The sequence below is a fragment of the Ictalurus punctatus genome, chromosome 4, assembly GCF_001660625.3.
Source record: "Ictalurus punctatus breed USDA103 chromosome 4, Coco_2.0, whole genome shotgun sequence".
Classification (NCBI taxonomy): Eukaryota; Metazoa; Chordata; class Actinopteri; order Siluriformes; family Ictaluridae; genus Ictalurus; species Ictalurus punctatus.
Genome location: NC_071284.1, coordinates 12,030,500 through 12,048,832, shown reverse-complemented (window position 1 = coordinate 12,048,832; position 18,333 = coordinate 12,030,500). Strand labels below are relative to the sequence as shown.

Sequence of the window (18,333 nt, the reverse complement as noted above, 5' to 3'; positions counted from 1 at the left end):
GTATATTAATCATTTAAAATATTAACCCTCCATTCCCTAATGATAAATTAACAATTAATGAGCAGTCATCTTTTAAGGAATGCAGGTCTATAATATATCCAAATGATAAAGTGCAATAATTCCATTTTATAGATTAATTCGCCAAGCAATTGTGATAAATAAGCAAATAATCCTGACTACCTATTCAGATGCTGATGTTCGGCCACAGACAGGGAGATAGACAGGGTATAAGAAAGAGACATAGGGAGAGATTGTAATAGAGTGTGACACAATGAGGGTGCCATTTCATGTGCTGGCCTGAGGGTGAATAGGTCATAGTTGGTCCTGCAAGTGCACACAAAGCAGCAGTGACATTATGAGCTGATGTTTGATCACAAGCCACATGTCTCTGACACCTTCCCACTGTATGAGACATGTTTGAGTCACACAAAATATATCAACTACAATGTCTGTTTATTACCAGTTGTGTGAAAATCTTTTTAGTGTTAACAATTATAACCATACAGATTTATAACTATCTGTTTTGTCTATTAATCTGATGCTCTTCAGCTTCTCTACAGACCATTGCCTTGCAGTCTATCATGCTCTGATTATCTTTTTTTTTCCATCACCTACACTGCCTCAAATGCCCACGCAAGTAGATGTTCTGTTCCTGCTCCCACAGTCTGCTTGGCTACTGCTGACCCTGCGACCTTTGCTCTTGTAGTGCTGCTGAAAGAGCTGATGTGTTGGTTAACACCTCACATACCAAGCTTAGTGCACTTCTGTAATGTTAAAGCAAACAGAATATGCTTGCACTGTTGGAGAGCAAATCTCCCTGCTAACACCCACCATTTTATCCAGCGTATAAGACTAATAGCATCATTGCACAGAGAAAGATTAGACTGTTTTCATTTGAAACACCTTTTTCTTTCTTTCTTTCTTTCTTTCTGTCTTTCTTGCCATCCTTTCTTTCCTTTCTCTTAATTCCTTCATTCTTACTTTTCCTTTCCTTTCCCTTCATTTCCTTTTACTTTCCCTTCCTTCCTTCTTTTCCTCTCCTTCCATTCTTCTCTTCCTTTCTAGCTTCCTTTCCTTCTCCCTCCCACCCTTTCCTTCCCCCCCCCCCCCTCTCTCTCTCTCTCTCCCTCTCTCCCTCTCTCCCTCTCTCTCCCTCTCTATGGCAAAGGAGCAGATTAGGGGAACTGAGGAGAAGGGATTTAAGAACTGAGTTGTAACATATGTATGCCTATCCCTGGCTTATTAAATGAGAAAATGAGGAAGAAGCAACTAAAGAAATCATGAATACATGATACCTGTTTTTCTACAGCAAATAGAAAAAATAATAAATAAAAAAAAATTAAAATGAAAAAAAAGAGAACTTATTACAGTTCTTGGCCAGTGTAGCCTTGGAAGTACAGCCAAGAATGCTGGTAATCATGAGCAGAACATCAGTCCATCTATGGCATACTTGAGCTTTTAAAGGTTACATATAATGAAGGTTCAGCAAAACAGCTTTCCATAGACCTTCCTGTAGCTCTCTGTATCTCTCTCCTGTCAGGGCCCTTTCAGTGCCATCACTATAGCAACCCGTGCCTTTCACTCACTTTCTGTGTCATTTGACCGAGTTACATAAAAGACCATGAGCACAGGCTCTTCACTCAGAAACTGTACAGAACGAAGGCAGAGGAGCTCAAGCCTCCACCATGCACCAATCAAAGAGCAGAGATGCATATGGCATCAGAAGCATTAAAAATAATACTAAAACCGCTCTTTTGGAAGTGAACATGTTCTCAAATCAAACATAATATGAAATAAAGTAATACAGAAAGCTAGAATAAATATGCAAACTTATAAGACATTATTTTAGAGATACAGCCTAAAATGAGGATCCCTTCTACCTCCAGTAACTGTATTAGTGTATTCCATCATCTTTTTTGTAACAGTATAGTTCATCTGCACTGTCCCCTTTCTTTGTCATCCATTACTTATTATTAGTTATGTAGATATTGCCCTTTACACATAACTGGGCTGTCTGGTGTTCAACCTATAGGTCTATCACTACCAACCTATTTGGTTGACCTGGTGGCTATTTTGCTACTCTTGGTAAGGCATCTTGTCCTAGTTTACATGAAGAGCCCACATCCTCCCTCCCATTCTCAGGGGATAAAAGATGGCTTATCTTTTATGCAATTAGAAGAATAAAATCTGCAGAGCAACAAAAATTCTCCAAAAATTTGGCAGCCTTTCTTAACACAGTGTTCATATTGTCCAACTGGATGTCACACACCCGTCCCCCATCCTGCACTGACACACAATCGTATTTATCACTTAAAAAAGGCACTTAAAAAAAAGGCCCGCGTGTGGGTGTGATGTTTAGGTGTCCATATACTTTTGGCCATATAGTGTATTTCACAATGATCAAATAATAAAAATGATTATATCATGAAAGATATCATTCATTCAAGGTGCTATGAACTGTGTGCACACAGAGGTATTCACGAGCATGGAACAACGAAGCCAGCATGCTGAGAAACTGTCCCATGTGAGAACACTGCAGTTCTGTGAGCATTGAGCCATGGCCTTTTGCCAGTCCACACTCAGTCCAGCTGTGCTTATGACCTCTATTAAAGATACTGCTTAAATGTGATAAAGTCTTGAACATAAAACTCAGCATGAGGATATTCACTGCTAGCAACACACACCAACAACCAACATAAACTGAGCTAAATAAAATGTTCCTTCGACACTTCTGTTGTCCCCATTAGGCTACGTATTTCTGAAACAGTACCAGAAAGATGTATGAATAATGATGTTGATATGCATATTAAAGGACGAAAGAGCAGGTTCCCAATAATGAATATTGTACATACATGAAATAGAACAGAATAAAAGCAATATTACTACACTGTACTGTATTGCGTGACATCTCCCTTTAAAAACGAAGAATTGACAAAAACTGAAATAGAAGGTACTGATTTTACGCTTTACTAAATAGGAAACCAGGGCAAACTCACAGTGAACATAAGCTGACAGCCACCCAGGATGTAATCCAAGAATGAGTAATCCCTCGTAATCTGAGGAGCATCAAACAAACACACGGTCAGACAGATAGACACACTTCTCCATAAAGCATCCTTGTGTCTAGATCAACACAAGAGCAAACAAGCAGAGACACCTTTATCATGTAGCCCCCTGTACAGTATATGTGCACATGTGTCAGGGTCATACAGGCTGAACTGCTGATTACTGCAAATAACTGAGTCATTTTACCACTTGGCTGGGCTCATGGGCAGGAGCAATTCCACTCACGACTGATGGCTCAGGAGTAACAGGTGCCTTATGCTGATATTAATACTATGTGTTATTTACCAGGGGATTTCGAGACATTACATTATGCTCTGCCTAGAGCACTACTTAATTATAGCTTGCATAATAAAAAATAAATTTAAAAAATGACATAAGCAGAGCTTATGATAAAGCAGAGCTTATGATAAAAGTAGCTTTGTACTGCAGTCATTTTAACTGCTTATTTCTAGAGCTGGTGAACTGCTGCATGGGAGTGAGGGTGCTTCTTCACCTTGCAAGACTTCAAAATGATGATTCCAGAGTTCTTGTAGTTCTTTTTCTTCTTCTGCTTCTTAGGATTCAAGCATTCAAACTCCACCTGCAGCAGTGGAAACAGAGTTGAACATGTGAGGAATAGTCACAAAAGCAAACCTCAGAGACACATGCGAATGGTTTCTCATGTTTAAAAATAGTTAAAAGTCTGTGCCATTCAGTCAGATTCCCTTCAGGAGGCTTGTGCTAATCTCTGTCTTTGGGCTACATTTGTGTGCGTGATGAATATCTATGAGAATTCTTGACTGGAAAAGGTTGACTGTGAGGGTCGGTCCCTTTTATTCCTTACTAATCCCTGAGATTAGTAAGGAATAAAACATAACAGGACATGCAGTTATAGAAAATTAATCACAAAGCAAAAGACCAAAGGTGATTAATTTCCACCCCAAAGGAGATGATTTTCCAATAACAGCACATCCCAAAGTGTCTTCCTCTGATCCCACAGTCATTTGCCAACAATTAAATTCTTCTATTAATTAAAGTATGATTCCGTGCATTTTACCCACTGATAGTTATGCTTAACTTTCTGGAATGGTCATGAAACACATTACACGGCCTGTTATAACTTTTACTTATTACTTTCTATATTATAACAGCTACTTCACATCTTTTTTCCCTCTCTTGAAGTTAATAAGACAAAAAAAAATGCAGCTCGCCAAAGCTTAAAGTTTTTCAGATGTCAGAAAACTGAAAATTATAACTTTATCTCTGGATGTTACAAAGAGCTGACACTGGAGACTCCTTCCAAAAGCTCTATGTAAATGTTTCCTCTCAGAAAACTTCACCTTACAAGTTCACCAATATCTGATATGGTTGATATGATAATGAACTATTACAAACTTTCATGTGACATCTCTGCCATAAGTCCCTGTGTAAGTTGTTACTTTAGAACGTATAATACATTAATATAAACCTTGCAGCTTGAGCTATTGTCGCACCTGTGCTGTTATAGAAAAGCAGTCAACACCTGGATGGCTGTGGCATGTTGTCTACTAATCATAGGGTTGGTGGTTCGATTCCTGGCCCACATGAATTCCACATGCCGAAGTGTCCTCCAAGACACTGAACTCCAAGTTGCTCCCAATGGCAAGCTAGTGCCTTGCATGGCAGCTCTGCAGCCATTGGTGTGTGTGTAAATGTTCTGCACTTATATAGCGCTTTTTTAACCTTAGCAGTTCTACAAAGGACTTTACACTGTCTCATTCACCCATTCACACACACACTCACCAATGGTAGCAGAGCTGCCATGCAAGGTGCTACCGTGCCATCGAGAGCAACTTGGGATTCAGTGTCTTGCACAAGGACACTTCAGCATGTGGAGTCACGTTGGCCGGAAATCGAACCGCCAACCCTATGATTAGTGGACAACCCACTCTACCACCTGATCCCCAGCTGTGTGAGTGTGTGTGTGAGTGTGTGTGAATGGGTGAATGAGAACCAGTGAAAAGCGATTTGTAGAACCGCTATATAAGTGCAGACCATTTACCATTAACCAACACCTTCTGACCAATTAGAATCAAGCATTCAACACTGCTATATGGTATAATTATAATAATGATAGAATATGGAAGATGGTGGCAGAGCACAAATGGGGTGGTGGTTTTCAGTTTGATCTTGAAAGTGGACAAAGCAGTCATTGTGTGAACTACTATTCTAAAGTCTAGGGTTAATATAATTGAAGATAAGATTAGATTCGTTTAAGAAATAATGTGAAACAGACTGCAGGTGTCTGCAAACAGTGAAAGGGCAAGCTATGGTTGTGGGTTCTGCCTACTGTTGTTTCCTGTAAGAATACACACGCTCACTTGTGACAGGCACCACACCATTGTTGTTTCCTGCAGACAAGACAGCAGTTAAACAAGAGCGATTTACATCTCCAAAAAAAGAAGCCGCTACTCTCTCTGTCTCTCTCTCTCGCTAATTCCTGCTCTCATTCTTTCCTATCTCTCCCACTTAGTCTGTCACACCCTCCACATTTGAGTGCATCTCTGCTTATTCGCTCTTTCTTTCAGCTTCATTACGCCAGATAATGAAGCACAGACACTGTTCCCACAATGTGCAGAGGAATGAGTGCAACAAACCCAAGAGAAATGATATTTCCTTCTCTGTGCATGTGTATTATGAAAGTAATGACTCTAGTGTGAGGGAAATAAATTGGTGCTGGAAGCCTTAATAGGATGTCTGCATGTATCCTCAAGTTCAAGGTAAGCCAATTCATTCATAGAACTTTTCATTGCTATACCAGAATTTAAGACCAAAATACTAATATACACTTACGATATACTAAATAATAAAACATTAAAGAGAATAAACAAGCTGTAAAGCTTAGTGAATGTAAATAAGAAAAAAACACTTTAGAAAGCAGAATATTAAGAATTAAGGTAGATGAAAAAGGCCATAATAGTAATCAGTCGACACAGGTTTTTAACAAGAAGGAGTAATTGTTTATGTTACAGTCAACTACAGAATTATTGGCTCACTTCATTAAAATGAATATATAAAATGAATAACATCTAATGAGTATATTTTGAGACTTGAGCCTTAATATATGGGAACACGTTACAGTTTTATAGCACAACATTATTATAAATTATATTTCTTTATCCACTGAGCCTCTTTGTGTAATGTCATGATCTTGGATCTCTCACACACACAACATTAAAATTTTCTTTCTATTGTTAAATTTTCACATCTGGAATTGCTCCACACCACAGGTTTTCAATAGAACTGATAATGTCCTTTATCTTTCACAGCCCCTGGACCACTAGACACAAAACAGCTCCAAAGCATCACTGAACTACCGCCATATCATACAGCATGTATCATGTGCATTTCTTCGTAAGCAGTCCACATATTTTACCATGTGCAGAGGGGGTGCATGGTCAAAAAATTAATATCTGATCTCATCTGACCGGAACACATGATTCCAAGTTCACATCCAATGACATTTTACAAACAGGTTGTTTTTATGGAAGGGGCACCACCTTCACTCTTCTCACTGTGCGGGGAGCTGTATGCTCATAACATCCAAGTTTGTAACTGTTCCATAATAGTTTTATTCTTGCTTAATGCTATATTTACCTGCTCATGTTTTTTTTTTGTTTGTTTTTTTTAAATACTCATTACCTTGTGCAGATTAACCCCTGCATGTTTCTTTTGAATTAAAAAAATCTGATTTTCCCGCAATGAAGATGAATAACAAAAGGATTTTACAGATAAACAAGAGATAGGTCAATAGCATTAATTTTTTGTTGAGTAAAAGCAATTCAAATTAACCAAATGAATCTCATTCTAAAACTATTTTTGTTAGAGGAAAGGAAAATAGCTTCCACTGTCATTAATGGGGAAATTTTCAATTTGTGACTATTATGTTTATTTCAATACAGTATTCGACACACACACACACACACACACTAACCTAAATGATATAATTTAGAGATGATTGTAGTATATAAGGCAGGTAATGTTAACATGTGAATATATGCCTCACATTACTGATGTGCCCAAACTGATGCTGTGTTAACTTATGTATGATGTGATTAAAAAAACAAACAAACAACATACTGGTTGTCAAAAATCATAACTAAAAAATTAAGTCTGAATTTAAATGTAATATTTTATACTTTTTACATTTGACACTTAAAGATGTTAATTTGAACAGTTTTAATTCCAGGCACATAAAGATTTTTTTTTTTTTTAGAGAGCCATAACTAGCCCTGTTTGTGGATAATTTGGAGAAAGCGTATCATGCTTTAAGTCCTGCTCACCTCTACTGCGTTCTGTGCTTCACTCATCTTGGTGACTGTGGTCAGAAATTCTCCAATGAAGTCGTGGCCGCCATCGTTATCATAGTCATAGCATATCACCTGAGAAAATAAACACTTCCTCAGAGCCGAGGCTCAGATGTTCTGGTCTGAACCAGGCCACTAGAATATATTAAAAGTGCAACATTTTGAAAAGTAGAGTAGCATTCAAACAAAAAAGCTACAGTGGTGTGCAAAGACAGCTAAAATTATATACCACAACATAATTGTTCAACATTTTACACCATATATCGATATATGTAATGTACACTTGCTATGGAAATGTGTTCTCTTGCAGGACAAAGTTATGTGTTTCCTATTATCATTGGCTTTTCCTAATCTAAGACCTTTCTTGGTTGACAGTTAACACTGGTTGTTACTACTTCCATACACCTTACACACATCTAATTAATCTGCACAGCAGTGACACTGACATCATACTGTGTATAGTGCTGGTTTGAGTACAATACTAGATAGGCTATAGTCAGTAATTCTATATCTACAAATTGACCTATAAAGCAGTTTTACCTGAAAAATGATCAGTTAGTGTAAATACTGCACAGTGAGGATTTCCTAACAAAGTGGTATTTTCCTTCAATGTTAATGCTAGCAAGAGAGCTCAGGTTACATTTGACCATAATATCTGAGGTAAAAAAAAATCTAATTTAAACTAAGTCTACAGGTAATAGTCAATAAATTACGACACTCTTCTGGAAAGCAGCATAAATTTTTGCATGTGATGGCAGTCAGCTGTGGGCACTAGTGTATCTGCCGAGTATTACAGTATGTCAAGTTTAGTCAAAGATCTTAATAAAAGCAGGGTATGATCAGGATAGATTTTTGCCATGACTAATGGGGCACTTCAGAATTTTACTGGGTCTGATGACATGTCTGCGACAGCTAGTGCGAAATTATAGTGTTCTTTGGTTAGAATGTTGCAGATAGATCTTAATTAGTTACGTTATCGCAGAAAATGACATAAAGTATAGCGCTAAAGCTTTTCTTCTGACCTTAAAAAAATTGCAACATCCTGAACTAGAAGTTGACAGAGAAATTTTTAGACAAAACATAAATCACTCCCAAAGAGATCATTAAATGTACTCTGGCTAGTTAGGTAGTCATGTAATTTAACTAGCTAACAGTAAGACTTCTGTTACCATTAAACTTACCATTAACTTAAGTAAAAACTTAAGCAATCTTAAGTTTAAAACATTTTTGTAATGCAGAAACTCCTGCCATGTTCCCAGCAAATTAACTGGTACAGGTTATAGCCAGTCACACCCAACAGTAAAAAAAACACCAATTTAACTGAGAAATGTCCATTTTTGTTATGCAGAGACACATTACTTAGTAGTAACATTTTAGAGCAAAGACTATTCTACCAGTGGCTCATTTTTACCCCAAGTCCAGGTTATCATTGACATGAAGATAATACCTACCTTGATGTTTCTGTCCACATCACCATTGCAGAGAGAAATTAGTGGCACAGTGAATGACTTCCATACAGGGTCCAGAGTGTTCTTAATCACCTGACAAACAGCAGATACACAAATACTACATTATGGCAGAACTATTAGAAATTCATAGACAGCCACTATATACTGTATAGAGTAACTGTCTAATGTAGTCCGATGTAATGTGCACTACCAAAAAGTTTGGCGTTTGGACTGAATAAATACTTTTTTCATTGTTTACTTTGGGAGTTTGATGAAGGCTGAAAAGGTAAATACTGAAGTTAATGTCCGTGTATAAATTTATTTCTGAATACATTTTTTTTTTTTAAATTCCCTGTGTATTTTGTATTGATGCATTTGCCAAAACAAAAACGTAGATGCCAATAAGTGCTCTGCTTGAGCTGGCTGAGAAGTGTGCAAAGCTTCATTAGGAATACTGTTAAGAATTTAAACTTAAAACAGTTTTATCTCATTTAACACTCTTCATGGTCACTGCATATTTTCATAGGTATTATTTCACAGGGGTAACTGCTTTCATTGTAAGGGAATAAATACAGAGTTGGTGGTGTATATTACCTCTGTTCTGTGTACCAGCATCCATTTTCCATCCTCTCCTTGTTTGTGGAACTCCAAATAAGGGTCTGATTTACCAAAGAAATCCTAGTGTAGTAGAAATACACATCAGTATAATTAATAACATTATTTCAGATTAACCAACTCTATGAAAAAGAGATTTATACATGTGCTTTGTCTTACTTTTTTATCCAGCTTTCTCCCACACATGGACAGGGTGATTATTCTGTTGTCTGATAACTCCTGGGCTGTTATCTAGAATAAAAACACAAATCGAATGTGATGCCTTTAAATGTAGAAATTGCTGGAACAATAATCTGGTGACTTTAGGATGTTATCAGATGAGGTGTTAAGGTCTTACTGTGACGGCTCCCTTTCCCGCTGGTTTGCCGTTAGCCAGAGTAAGAGGCCGATGAAGTTTCTTATTGGACACAATCTGTGCAGGGAAAGACGGGCTAGTTAAATAAGCTCAGAAGAAGATGGATAAAGAGCTCTTTAATCAGCCAAAGGTCACCGTGATTGCTAAAGAGGGTTAGGAAGATCAATGCAGGCTCATTAGCTCATGTTTACGGAAAACAAGGTGTGCAGAGATGGCTGGATCTGTTTATGTGTGATGCATCATGATGCTAGATGAATGAAAATGTTAGGTATTTTTGTTACTCTATGTCCTATTAAATTCAGCTTGGCGATTTTACATTTTTATTTTGCTTGTTAAGTCAGGATATATTTAGGCGACGCTCTGAACATTGCCAGTAAGGACTAACACCTGCCAGTAGCTTTAAATATCAATAAATATACGATATAGTATAACAGGAAGTGGCTGCTGGAGATGTAAAGCGTTGATGCAGTACCACTCCAAGGGTACAGATGAACTCTCCCAGAAAGTCGTGCTCATACAGCTGGCTGCTGCACTTGTCCTCATCAAACATGGCAAACTTCAGCTTCTGGACCTCCTCAAAATGGTAGTCCACCTGGAACTTCACTCCAAACACGGGGTTCAGATTGTTCACCGCTGTCTCTGTTCGGCCCAGCTGCAACCAAAATACACACACACATACACGCACGCACACACGCACACACGCACACACGCACGCACGCACGCACGCACGCACGCACGCACGCGCACACACACACACACACACACACACAGACACAAGAAACAGAGTTACTTAGCTCATCCACTGAAGATAATTCCATCAGCAGTTTGGAGCACTTATCTTTGTAGATAAGACAAGCTGTGCTTCAGACAGTCTGTATTTGGTGGGGAAATGATTGCTATTGATCAGAGCTTTCTCCCAACTACAATTTGTTATGGCTCTGCGGTGCAGAGTAGCATGCTTTCAGAAAAAAGGAGCAGACAGGCCATATTTCTGAGGTAAGGAAAATGTGTATAGCTGATGTAACATGGAGTGACTTACGGTCATTAGACATTTAGGGAATGTTAGAGAGAGATAGAGAAATAGAGAGAGAAAGGAAGGAAGGAAGGAAGGGAGGAGAGATAGAGGAGGACAGAGAGAGGGAATGAGACAGAGAGCGAAAAGACAGCCACAGTTCAACTATTTATTGACCAAACGCTTGCTAACAGTCCAGGGCAATATGGAAACACACAAACATACTCACAAACAAATGCATGTGTATACACCCAAGCAGACCCCTAGATGGGACTGAACATATGGTCTGAGATGTGATGCTGTGTGTACAGTTCCGAGGAAAAACATATTTGCTTGCCACCCCTCTCAGTGTGTGTGTCTGTGTGTGTGCTTCTATTTCTTCTGATGAAAACCAAGCCCATGACAACTTTTTCACTGGCTATAAAGAATAGCTGCTCAGATTTCATAAACATGTATTCTTCTGCCAATATTTGATGACACACAACTAAAGTCAACTCCAGAGTTACTGGCACCCTTCAAGAGACTTCCAATCTAACAAGTAGAGATTGGAAAACAAGAACATTTCCAATCAAGCAGGTTTTGAATGTATAGACACACTACATTAGAGGGCGGGTGACACCCCTGGTATTTCTTGTTAGCTTAGCCTAGTGTAGTTTTTTCGTCTGATCTGAGACTAAATTCCCTGTCGTCCTAGTTTTGTGGTTGTCCTGTTTCTACTGTATGTAAATGCCAGTCCTGCTGTTGTGCATCAGAAATAAAAGCGATAGCCCTACCTCTAGCACCCTGTCCTACTCATATTCACCATCACTCTCATCCATTAAACCTGCAATCTTAAACTGTTATCGTTCTTACACTCACACTAGTCCTTTGCCTTCTGTGGGAACGTAACACTAACAGTTGGAGAATTTCCCTTTTTCTCTGAGAGATCAACATGTCAACTAGTGTTTGTGCATCAAGGACATACACTCACATATGCACATGCATGCATACACACACACACACACACACACACACACACACACACACACACAGAAGACATGTTTTGTTGATCCATAGACTCCTTGGCAAATGAATAATTTAAGAATTTAAGAATGTATTACTACAATCCTTGAAGGCGCCTACTGTAATTCTTCCCCTTGTCTCTTCTCCTAACCCTTACCCATCACACTCCCCCTTTATATCTCTCTGCATCTACACTTAAAAAGCATAAGCCTTTTGTTTCCTATGTTGTTGCCATGGCGACGGTGAGCTGAGAAACACTGATTTCATGTTCAGGCTTGCACTATTGACTGTTAGCGGAGGTCCACTCCAAATCACAAGGACACACACTCTCTCAAACACACATTGTGGCCCCCGGAGCATCCGCTCCTTCTTAAAGCATTTCTCTCAGACTTACTGACTAACTATCTAACCATCGCTGCTTCTGTTCACCCTCTCCGAAACCGCTATTCTTTCTACACCCTCCATTCTATCCATTGTTCTCTTTCTCATATCGGTTTTGTTCCAGTTTTTCTATTCCTCTTGCAGCTATCTCGTCTCTACTCCCCATACTGTCCATCACATTTATATCTGTATTAAAAAGGCTATTGAATACTCTCACATTTAAACTTAATCTTTGCCCTGGCCCCAAAACTTTTCATCAGCAGTACTGAAGGACAGAGAGGATGTGTCAGAGCTTCCGCACCTCCACCCAGTTACTGTCCACCTCCTGGAAGAGCACGCAGAATGGGTCGGACTTAGACGCAACGTCACGGTCCAGCAGATTCGAGCAGCACACCGAGAGCTCCACCTTGGTGATACAGTGCTGAGCGCCAATGGCAGGGCCAGCATTGGGCCCCGAGCCCATTGTGTACGCCATGCAGGCTGGAGTGCCTCCTCTCCCACAGCCTATACACACACACACACACACACACACAAACACACACAGAGGGAAAACAATTAATACACAGGAATTACACAGAGTAGTAAATCAAACTCAAATTGCTTTCATTAAATTTGTTGAACTTTTTTTTATCTCACTGCGGTGAAATTTCTCTTTTATACAGATTATATAATTAACAGCAATAGTCTTTGTAATGTTTAAAACGTAGTTCAATTGCACAGATCCTTTCAGTTCAGAAACTCCATAGCTCATGTTTAATGGCAACTGCAGTCAAAACTAGCCGACCATGATCTGGATGCAGACCTAGCAAAGTATTTCAATGGACCAAATCGAGTACCAAATCGAGTACTGCAAAAAATACTGGAGCAGAACCGATAAATGTGTGACATAAACATCAACCAGCTCAGCTTCTGTAGCGGATCCTCTGTTAGGCTGTATTCAGTCACATGCATTTATGTCAACTTTGCAACTGAAGGCATTAGGTAGGAAAAGGGAAACTGTACTGCTAGTCAAAAGTGGTAGCGTGAAGCACTACCACAAAACAAAACATATCCACTTTAAATTGTCTTATTCATATCTATAAACTAATTATTAATGCTTAGAACTTAAAAAGGAAATGTTGTCACCATTCTCTTTTGGTAGTTAGGTATGCTAACTGGACCTTTTGTAGGCAAGGAGTTTTATGTAAATGGACCTTTACACAAATTTTAGTTCAATACTCATGATTTAAAGTAACAGAATGCAAGTTTGGGATTTAGAGACTTGTTTGGTAGAATTATGTAACAGCAAGTAAGGGCTGTGCTGTGTAAGGGAGTGCCTTGTGCAGATTAATCTGATGGTTGTGAATGGAAAGTCTATACAGATTTAAAGAGTATTTGCAGGCTCTCGAGTGCCACAACCATGAATCGTTTCCTCAATGGCTTCAAGAGAGCATAATACCCTCTCTGGGTGGGAGGGATAGTTTTCTTCTCTGAACTGTTAATTAGAACAACGCTAGTTATTAGTGAGTGGCTGTAAACCTATATACGGAAGTAGGGTGCAGTTACAGACACCATCATAATACAGAAGTGTTAAAAGCATAGAACTTTTACTGTGCATATTAACACAAGTGTCACTGTTGCCAGTATTAGGTGTAAGATTTAACCTAAAGCTGAGAGAATGGCTGCTCAATATGAACACTGACTTAGCAAAGTACACACAGCCCACTGTAGCTAACTGGTCAGCAAGGGTTAGATTAGTAGCTAAAAACACTGAGAAGGAAGAAAAAAAAATTACACCATTAGCAACCAAGCACTTTGATTAATTCACAGGCTAAACTGTTAGAGTACAGGTTGGAACACATTAGCTAGCTGACTAGCTAAAACTCTGAACTGAGAACAAAATACAAGGGAAAAACAAATAAAAGCAAGCAGGAACTTTACGACACGACCAAGCATGAGTACCAAAAACCAGACAAACAAATCAAACACACAATGTTAACTGCCTAACATTAGCTAGCTAAAACTTCACAACAATGTGAAAATGCTTTTATTACGGTCTGCATTTACTAGCATTTGTATATCCACTGAGTTCTTAATTTATTTATTTTTTTTTAAAAACAAAACAGTTACTACAGCTTTAAGCAGTAACCCCATTGCACATGCCTAAACTGACCAGAGTAAATCAATCAATCAATCAATCAATCAATCTCTCTCTCTCTCTCTCTCTCTCTCTCTCTCTCTCTCTCTTACACACACACACACAGACACACACGCACAGACACACACGCATGTCTTCACAGACATTGTTAGCAAAAAAGAAGAAGAACGTCATGGCAGAACATGAGGAACACAGCAAGAGCTCCTGTTGCTAAGAGACTGATGTACCAATGGCTTTTCTCTCTGTGTTAGTGTCCCTAACCACAAATAGGCTATGACCACCATACACAGAGAATACAAATACAACTGATTAATATTCATGTTACATCCAGTTACTTCATGTTACATCTCAAAACTGTGTCAAATTACATTTAGGCACAAAAAATGCAAAACAATATTAGATTATCCAACCATGTAAAGCATCACAGCTATTGAAAGAAAGAAACTCCTATTTTAACAAACTCCTGATACTGATGTCACCAACTAAAAAAAAATGCATGCAAAGTTTAACTGCCACAGTGACCTGCATAATGTGATGATTTGATCTTTGAGGCCACTAACCACATAGCAAAATATGGAAACATTAACCACAAGGGCAGAAAGAAGGAACCAGAAACCAGAGCAAAACAAAATAAGCAAGATATCTATGAGATATGATGAACTAAAACGTTATAACTATTTTAACATGTTTTCCAACATGTTACGAAACTTTGATAAGAAAGTGCTAAAAACATGGTAGGCATTAATTTTAGGTATGCTGTAGCTGAAGGGCTGTGTGTTTTCCCATAATGTACAGTATTCTGTCAGGTTTAACAATTTGCTGTGTGCATTCAAAAAGAACATGTAATGCAATAAAGCACAATATTCAATCTGACATCCACAGTATATAGCCTGAGTTCATATTGGTTTAATGTCCCTGTGGTGTCTGGCTTATATGTGCTTTGATCAATTTTTATCTAAAACCAAATGTTAAGGGTAAAGGACGTTGCTCAAGAGCACAAAAGAGATTTTCTGGCATGTCCTAGTTTCTAATCAGTAGTCCAGCACTGTAAACTCTGAGCATTTGCACTAGGATCTGGCAAAAGAGGTCAGGTATGAAGCTTGAAGAAAGGTCAAATGAATTAAAATGGAAGCATATTAGACGTGCATGTGCTGTGCTGTATGACACGTTTACTGCATTCATTCATTCATTCGTCTTAAGGATCTGCTTTATCCTGGTCAAGGTGACTGTGGTTAAGTTGCACATTTCACTGTGGTTAAACCTTCTGCAAGAGCAAATAGAATGGGGTTTGAAAAACAAAACAAACACAGTCCTATGACCATGGCGCTACACTGAGCTCCCTCTGCTCACTTTAACTGAGTTTTGATTAGCTGATTTATGAAAATCAATTTATCTCTCACCACATAGCAAAAATGGTTGGTTACTAGTTGCTAAGTATTTAGAGTTGCTAAGTATATTAGAGACTATTGGCTAGCTACTGAATAGGTGACAATAGCAGCATTTACACTGAGAATAATTTGTTCTTCATTATTGCCATATTAGCCTTTAAAATACTGATATTGTGAAGAGTTAAAATATGCAAATGAGCCCTCTAAGCAACCTACAATTTCTATTATGTTCCATAAGAATTCTGGGGAAAAAGATCAGGTATTCTGGATAAGTTTACTGGATGCTTTAATAAATCATAGCGCTGACAAGATCCAAGAAAGGATGTAAACTTTGCTTGAATTAACACAGTGCAATAACAGGTCACAGCTTCAATGGCGTGTTTTAATGCATTGCAAGGCATAAGACAAGCACACAATGTCAAAATATAATCATAATATGATGTTTTTGTTCATACTGCGACACCAATATGTGCACTGTCTCTAACATGTTTTCTTGAAGGCCATTTTTTGCTAAATTAAATGGAGATACATTTCATTTCTGCAGAGACAATAAGCGATAAGAGAAAACAATTTATTGATCCCTACAGCAGGAGCTTGGATTAGAGGCAGACAGGCGCAACATTGCAAATTCTTTTATCATATATACACAGAAATACACAAAATCAAGATGTGTACATGAGCAGATATCTAGGTATCTATAGTACAGATACGAGATCAGTGTTGTGGGATGACAAAACTGAGTATAACAGCTCATCAAAGCAGAGATGAAGTCCACACATAGGCAGATGGATGGATGACTAAACAGACCCAGCATAGTGAAGCTAAGCACACTGACATGCAGAGGAATGAAAGACCCACGATGGTTGTTTGATGTACGGCATTTGCTTTATTCTTTGTGCCTGAGATTTATATGTGATTTAGGTCTATACCTATATAAACAGGAACTTACAAACATATAAGCATGTAAAAATGCTTATTGCTAAATTGGTATTTTTCCTGTACACTGCTCACTGATGTACATGACTACTGATGTGTGGGTGCTGAACACTATGATGTGTACACACACACACACACACACACACACACACACACAAATACACACATTAATGAGGACCTTCTATTGACATAATTATAATGCAGCTAGTTAATTCTATGCCTACACCTGAACCTAACTCTTAACTTCACTTCCATAACCAAAAGAAACATTTAGGCTAAAAAAAAAAGAAAAGAAAAGAAAAGCAATTTTTCTCATGGTGAACAGACAAAGGTCATTAGCAGGTAGATTTTCCTATGCATGTGTGGAGATATTAAAATGCGTATGTACACAAACACTCAGACAGAAGCATGATGGGATTTCTGACAAGAACAGCATTTCCAACAGACAAACAACAGCTGTTAATCTCATTGCTGAAAAATGTAATATGTTCTAAATGTTTTGTCTCTCCAATTCCACAAATTCTTCTCTGATCCATGTTTATAACTAAAATCTGTTTTTAAGTCTCAAATCTGAGATCCTGTTCATGTTCTTCTCATGGATTAAATCATTAGACCCCACAATCTCACAAAAACATTTTATAGAATTTTTTTTGTTAGTTTCACCTCAACAACTTTACAGTTTAAAAACTAAAAGGAATTACTGGTACAAATTAAAAACAAAACTTTTATAACTCTATTCACATTTTTTATTTTAAATAAGGTCACTTAAATCCACTTCAGGAGGCAGAACCGAGAGCAAAACTCACCCAGTGAGCCCAAACATCCCATACTGCCATCCGATTAGTGAGTGACACACCTTATGTTTCTCCCCAATGAAGCAGTGCCTTTATATAGTCTTCCAATGTTAAGTATGGTTCTCAGGATAATCATACATCTCCCATGTTTTACTTTAGGCAATGACGTAATGGAATATTCATCTCTAAATCCCAGACTCCAGACACAACAGAAAGCTTTAGGAAGACGAACAAACATGACCACACACACACACACACACACACACACACACACACACACACACACACACACACACACACACACACACACAAAGCTAGAGTCAAAGCCATCCACCCATCCGTGGTCATAGTGGAAACTCTGGCTCATGCTTTTTTTTTTTAAACATCACTTAAATTACCATCAGCTCCACTCTTATTCACCTGTCTGCCTAGTGAATTACCAGAAATCTCAACCTGGTATCTAGTGCTTAGGAAACGCATACAGAATGCAATGCAAATTCATTCAATATGTAAAATGAATTTGATTACCATTGATTTTCATTTTCAGATTTCAGGAGAACCATTAAATAGGTTGTTTTGCTGCACTCTATCCCATCATGCAGGCATCATGCAGTCAAACGTAAATGCTAGTCCTCTCTAATGTAACAACACTGCAATATTTATCTGTCATTGGAAATCTGTGAATCTCTAGTTAACGTTTTTACAGTTGTATGATAAAGCTTACACAGTTAGAAAATGATGAGAATGAGAACGAGAGGGCCAGAAGATTAAACTGTGTGAATAGGTACAGTGTATAATCCTAGACTAATCACATATAACTCCATATGCACAGCAATTCAGCTCCAGTAGTTCACCCAGCTTATTCACTAGACCT

General features: G+C 38.3%; 1 protein-coding gene and 1 long non-coding RNA gene across 5 annotated transcripts in view; one reads left to right on the top strand and one right to left on the bottom strand.

The window, feature by feature from the left end:
* Positions 1-18,333, bottom strand: part of cpne2 (copine II) — a 42,834-nt gene that overhangs the window by 16,872 nt on the left and 7,629 nt on the right. For 2 of the 4 annotated variants that reach the window (XR_006981535.2, XM_053677960.1), the window contains exons 1-10: positions 17,472-17,654; positions 12,506-12,708; positions 10,282-10,461; positions 9,792-9,866; positions 9,614-9,685; positions 9,434-9,517; positions 8,843-8,932; positions 7,368-7,466; positions 3,560-3,646; positions 2,997-3,056 (exon numbers count right to left, since the gene is read on the bottom strand). Coding sequence is in view for 3 of the 4 variants with exons in the window: in XM_053677960.1 (XP_053533935.1) it covers positions 2,997-3,056; positions 3,560-3,646; positions 7,368-7,466; positions 8,843-8,932; positions 9,434-9,517; positions 9,614-9,685; positions 9,792-9,866; positions 10,282-10,461; positions 12,506-12,708; positions 17,472-17,493 (972 nt within the window). In the remaining variant the exon portion in view is untranslated. Of the gene's footprint in view, positions 1-2,996; positions 3,057-3,559; positions 3,647-7,367; positions 7,467-8,842; positions 8,933-9,433; positions 9,518-9,613; positions 9,686-9,791; positions 9,867-10,281; positions 10,462-12,505; positions 12,709-17,471; positions 17,655-18,333 lie in introns of those variants that run through there. The other 2 variants (XM_047152920.2, XM_017465930.3) reach the window with 2 other exon arrangements.
* Positions 3,722-7,161, top strand: LOC108264430 (uncharacterized). The gene is made up of 2 exons (XR_001812422.3): positions 3,722-5,804; positions 6,354-7,161. It is a non-coding gene; the product is annotated as an uncharacterized LOC108264430 (long non-coding RNA).